Source organism: Plectropomus leopardus, chromosome 4, assembly GCF_008729295.1.
Source record: "Plectropomus leopardus isolate mb chromosome 4, YSFRI_Pleo_2.0, whole genome shotgun sequence".
NCBI classification, from domain to species: Eukaryota; Metazoa; Chordata; class Actinopteri; order Perciformes; family Serranidae; genus Plectropomus; species Plectropomus leopardus.
The window spans coordinates 16,122,853-16,128,852 of NC_056466.1; the positions used below are offsets into that span (position 1 = coordinate 16,122,853).

Sequence of the window (6,000 nt, forward strand, 5' to 3'; positions counted from 1 at the left end):
CACAAGCCGAGTGCCATCTTGTTTTTATTATATTTGAGAGAAGGCAGACATCTCGCCAGCTGACATCTCCAACACTCTGCAGCTCACACCAAAAGAGATTATGTTCTAGATTTCTAGATAGCACTACAGGTAAGAGGAAAAATATTTTTGGTTTGGGGTGAACTGTCCTTTCTGTCTTGTCTGACCTTCTCTATCGCCTCTTTCTCTCCACAGTTACGGTCTGAAGGTGGATATCTGGGCTGCAGGTGTCATAACCTACATCCTTCTGTGTGGATTCCCTCCATTTAGAAGGTACTTGTCCTCCATTTATATCATTCAGTAAACCTCATGTTTACACTGATTCAAATCATGTCAGCGTTATTTATATTATTGATATTAACATGATGATATGACAATATTAAAAAGAGTTCAGTCACGCTCTCTGGCAGGTTTATTTTTCATACCTGTCAATTATCTGCTACACTGACAAACAGTTGCTGTGATTAGTCGTCGTGTTAAGAGTGTCATCCTGCAGTCATAGTGTGGGAGATTTTCAACTTAAAACGGTGTCCTCCATATTTAATTTATGGCACTCTGCGCTTATTAAAATAAACACATAATTAAAGGGTTGCTTAAAGGTGAGGAAATATATTATTATGTAAAATGCAGAACAAACCGTTTTTATTAGGATAGAATAGAACTGAATATGTCATGTAATGCCGAGTAATACATTTTGAATTTCTGTTCACTGAGTGTCTCTGTGTGTCTTTCTATGTAGTGAGAGTAACCTGCAGGAAGATCTGTTTGACCAGATCCTTCTGGGGCGCTTGGACTTTCCCAGTCCTTACTGGGACAATATCACTGACTCAGCCAAGGTTGGGACCACTGACAGACACACATACCAATAACACATGCTAATTTATATCACATTTGCTGACATTTTATTGATTCCATATTTTTTCCATAAATGATTACATGAACCAAAGCATGGTCTAATCATAACCGTACTATACCTAACCACCTAACAGATATTCCTTCAACTGAATGCAGTGGTAGTAAAATTTTGTAATAGTTTTCTGAATGTTAATTTTTTTTTACATACATGTCTCCTTTAATGACTATCTTCTAATGGACACACAAACCACCCAGATGCTCTAAATTAATGTCATGTATGTCATAAAAGTATGTGATAGTATAGAATGCCATAAAAATGTCAGGGAAAACTACATAGTATAGTACGCTATGAAAATTATATAGAAAACTATAGTGTGAAAACTATAGCATGAAAAGTAATAGTGCGTCAAAAAAAGATAAGAAATAAAAAGATATAAAAAGTCTTGAAAATTGCATTAGACAATGTAATGCTACAGCATAACAAAAAAAGCTCATGAAAAATGTCACAGAATAGTATGCTAAAAATGTCATAGTAAATGTCGTATTGTAGTATGTCATAAAAATCTCAAAAAATGTCAGGTTATAATATGCCATAAAAATAATGACACATGTCATAGTGTAGGACACAATTAAAGGTGTATAGAAAGAAAAGAAAGCATACTATGACCAAAAAAATCATAAAATCTCATTAAAAACATCATAGTTCAGAATGCTAAAAAAAATCACAGAAAATGTCACAGTACAGCATTCAATTAAAAATGTATTCATGTTCAGACTCATTTTAAGGCTGGGTCATTGGACTGTAAATAAACTTACATTTTTTTGCTATGTGTTATGATATAGCTGGTGAATGTAAAGTCAAACATAGAATCTTTAGAGATATACCAGTTAATATTTATATAAGAACGATTTGTGAAGTGAAGTGAAAAATGTATATTGTAAAATGTTTCTACATATGACCATAAGCTCTATGGAGCTTTTAGCTTCATTCAGCTTATTGCTTTGGTTTTATGGCCTGCAACTTTAGTGTTTTGGTTCACTGTCACTACTTTTATCAGTGTTGTTTAGAGAAAGCAGGGTTTCCAGGCAGCTGTTTCCAGCAATAAAGTTCTAAATACCTACAGTAAGTTAACTACCACAGCAAAAACAGCAGATAGACACAATTAATGACTGACTGGGGAACGCAGAGCAACATTTAGCCGCTTAAGAGCCGGATATTTCCCTCAGGAGTTTGTGGAAACCTAAGAACTAAAAGGAGAAGAAATATTGAATTTACATTCATCAAGCAGCTAGAAACACAACTTTAAATGAATGCCAAAGTTTCTATAGTTATTTGCTAACGCATTAGTCATAATAGCGCCATTAGTGTGTGCAATGAACTTTATTATTGTGTGCTATGTATTTTGCTTGTTGTGGAGTGCTGCTCTCAAGTTAAATAAACAAACAAACAAAAAGAAAAACAAAACAATTTTTTGCGGTTTTAAAAAGTTGTGTTTATTGCAGTTAATTGTTTTTTACTGATATACATCAGACACAACTCTTAATTTGTGTCAAATAAAAACTTAATTTTAAATTGTGAATTTGGAAAACATAATTTTGGAGACCAATAGCACAATATGGTTATTTTTCTCACAATACAATACTCCTAAAAGTCAGCAACATTAAATTATGACCCAATCCTACCTTTATCAAAATAAGTCACAATGATACAATCAAGGGACGGCGCTGCTTTAGAGGTGAAGGAATGTTTAGCTATGATGTGTTTTTTTTTTTTTTTTTTTTGCAGGAGCTGATCGGAAAAATGCTGCAAGTCAACGTTGAAGCTCGATACACAGCACAAGACATCCTATCTCACCCTTGGGTCACGGTAACTCACATATCTGATTGTCTCTGTATTTGCATGTATATGTGCACACTCAACTTCTCAATGTGGAGTGACTTTTGTGCATCTGTACATCCAGTAGTTTCTTGCGTGCAAACATTGTGGTACCACTTCACCTCATTGCATGTTTATTTGTATGTAGGATGACGCAGTCATGGAGAACAACATGAAGATGGAGGTCACAGGTAAACTGAAGACGCACTTTAACACTGCGCCTAAACACAACAACACCACAGCTGGGGTGTCCGTCATCATGGTAAGTACCCCAAAACACTCAGAAACCAACAGAGAAATGAAGAAATAATTCACAGTTTTAGGCAATTTTTCTGAGATGTACTGCAGCCTTTTTCAGAGAGAAATCTCATGACCTTCATGGGATAGTTAACTTTCAGGGACCTCTGTAATCTGCAGTATTTAGCGTTTAACAGGGGTTTAAAAGTACCTGACAAGGTGTCTGAAGCAGCTTGAACATGTCGGGACCTTTCCCAAACATTAACTGCATGTTGGTAAATGTCTGACCCAAATACAGAAAATTGAGCTCCTTCTTATTCATTTTATATGAATCTCACGCCCACTTAATCAGCGGGCCGAGAATATCTGACCTCAATCATCATCCAAAGTTACTTATAAACGGCTCATGCTGCTGTAAACATGTCAGACAGGCTTGTAGAGAGGATTGTAGAGATGAAATGATGGAGAAACTTGGACAGGGCACAAGAAGTCATTCTTGTTGCAGTCATATCCTTCCTTCATGTCCCTTTCCAAGCCTCACTTGCATCATTTCCTGTTGTACAGTTTGACTTCCTCCACTCTTCATCTCATCAGGTCACCCATCAGCCCACTCTCTTCAGTCTGTCTGTCTGAACTGAAAGCAGGGAAGGGGAAGTGTCTAATTAGAAATTTGATTTGGTCTTTGCTGCAAAGAGCCTCATTTCTTGTTGTAAATCTCATTTGACAGTTTGAGGTGTAAACGCGGGCCCTGGCCTCGGCCCCTCCTCCTCCTCCACCTCCTCTCCATCCTCTTCCTCCTTCCTCCTCCTCACCCCTCCCTCACACCCGGCCCAAGACCAAAGGGGACGCCTGGAGCTGAGAGCCGGGTACACACTTCAGCCCCCCCGCCCCCGCTTCCCTTCGTCCTTTCCAGCCATCGCCCTTCCCTTCGTACACTTCCCTTCATCTATTACAACTCCGACCCCCCTTCGCTCTCCCTCTCCTCCCCTTCCTTCCTGCCTCTTTCTCAGGCCCCCCTCTCCAACCGCCAGCTGCAGTAACCACTCTCAATAACCTGCTGATGTGGTCCTCAATAACACTCTCAACATTCGCTCTGTCCTGGATTTACCCCTCTTGACTGTTTTCATAATCCTCATTCTGCTCCTTTGCTCACAATTCATTCATCGATTACAAACTTTTATTGGATGTGAAAATAATTGTGTGTGTTTTGAAGGATTTGTTTGTTAAATCACATTGTCACTGAGGTTATTTGGCATGTTAACAGTGCTAATGCAAGCTAATGCAATAGCAGCTTCATTTGCATCCCTCTCTGCCTTTATTCATTGATTTAGTGATTTAATTCAAAATAACCCCTTAAAATCAGCTTTCTGTGGGGCCAAAATTCTGTCATTGGTTGCTCAGCACTGTTTCTTGTTAATGGTACTCTGTCGCCATCTTGTGGAGAAAATTAAGAACTGTGCTTGCTCTGTTCTATAGTTTGATTTTGCAGAGATGGATGTAAAGCAAAGTGGCTTTATTGCTCTGGATAAAAGACTCCTGCGACCATTTTAAAGAACAAGGCTGACATTATTATCTGTATTCCTTGTTGAGATCAAATCCTATGGAAAAAAAAAAAAAAAACGACTGTGTTAGTCCCTCTCTCCATACATTCTACACCTTAAGCCAGTTTGTTCATATGGGAGATGTAAATTTATAACATTGGGCCACAAATATTAACTTTTACTTTTAAAATAATTTCCAAATAGCTGAGCATATTTTAGGAAACCTTACTCAAAAGGGAGCAAAGGCAACAACATGCTAGGGAATGTTATTTAGTCAAGGATTAAAAGTCTAGTGTGTCACATTTAAAAGATTTAGTGGCATTTAGCAGTGACAAATGATGACTGCAACTAGCTGAAACTTCTCCAGGTTAGAATTCCCTCACCCTTCATTGTGTTTTGTTGTTTGTTGTGTGAGGTTTTCACTGGGAACTGAATTACCCATAGAACCCTCTGTCTCCCATAAACAAATGGACCAGGTGATTAGTATGTTATAAGATTTAAATTAAAGGAATCATTGTATAATAATAAAAAAAAAACGAATAATGTGAAATAAAAATTAAATTTGAAATCTCATAGTGTACTATGTCATAAACAGAAGAGAAAAAAAAATAAATGTCATGAATTTCATTTTACCAGTGGTCAGGGTATATAGTGTTGTATGTCAAAGGAAAGACTGAAAAAGTCATGGTTAAGTTGGTCAGAAAACTTTGGTTAAGAAGTCACTCTAATATCTTGTCCAAAATAACATAAAAATATCATAGTATGGTATGTTGTCCATAATGGCATTAAAAATTCATTGCAAAGCATGTCTTCAAAAATAGCAGCATTAAAACTCATAGAGTTTGCCATAGATCGTCCAGAATATCATAAAAAAAAAGTCTGGCTCATGTTTGTCATGTCATACTATGCCAAAATAGTGTAAAAAAAAGTCATAGTATAATATGTCATTGAAAACAGCATGAAAAAGTTAAAGTAACTTGTCCAAATCTTTGTTTACTATGTCACCAAAAACAGCATGAAAACATCATAGTTTAGTGTGTTGTCCAGAATGAAATAAAAAAGTCATATTAAAATATGTTTTCCAAAGTAGGTTAAAACTGAAATAGTAATAATAAAGTTATCGTACAATTTATCGTCCAAAATATCATGAAACAGTCATATTATGGGGTGTTGTTTGTGCTAAGCCTATTGTGATCGAGTAAGGCATTTTTTAGCATGTCCAAAAAATGTCAAAACACGCCATGTCGAAAATGTCAAATTTTGACATGTCATAAAAATGGCTGAAAATAACATATTATCCCTTGTAGAGACGCGTGAAAGAATACAAAATGGAAATCAAAGTAAAAAAAGTTACTATAGTTTTTCTTTTTTGGTCATTTTTTCGACATGCCTAATTTTATTGTTTTTGGCTCATTTTGTAACTTTCTATGCTATGGCGTGCATTTTCAGGCTATTCTAAGCTGATTCCAGGTA

The 6,000-nt window shown here is 36.5% G+C and overlaps 1 protein-coding gene across 4 annotated transcripts in view; it reads left to right on the forward strand.

The window, feature by feature from the left end:
- dclk2a (doublecortin-like kinase 2a) overlaps positions 1–6,000 on the forward strand; it is an 82,932-nt gene that overhangs the window by 43,051 nt on the left and 33,881 nt on the right. For 2 of the 4 annotated variants that reach the window (XM_042485210.1, XM_042485211.1), the window contains exons 13-16: positions 214–291; positions 758–854; positions 2,660–2,740; positions 2,898–3,011. In XM_042485210.1, coding sequence (XP_042341144.1) covers positions 214–291; positions 758–854; positions 2,660–2,740; positions 2,898–3,011 — 370 coding nt within the window. Of the gene's footprint in view, positions 1–213; positions 292–757; positions 855–2,659; positions 2,741–2,897; positions 3,012–3,713; positions 5,019–6,000 lie in introns of those variants that run through there. The other 2 variants (XR_006105792.1, XM_042485212.1) reach the window with 2 other exon arrangements.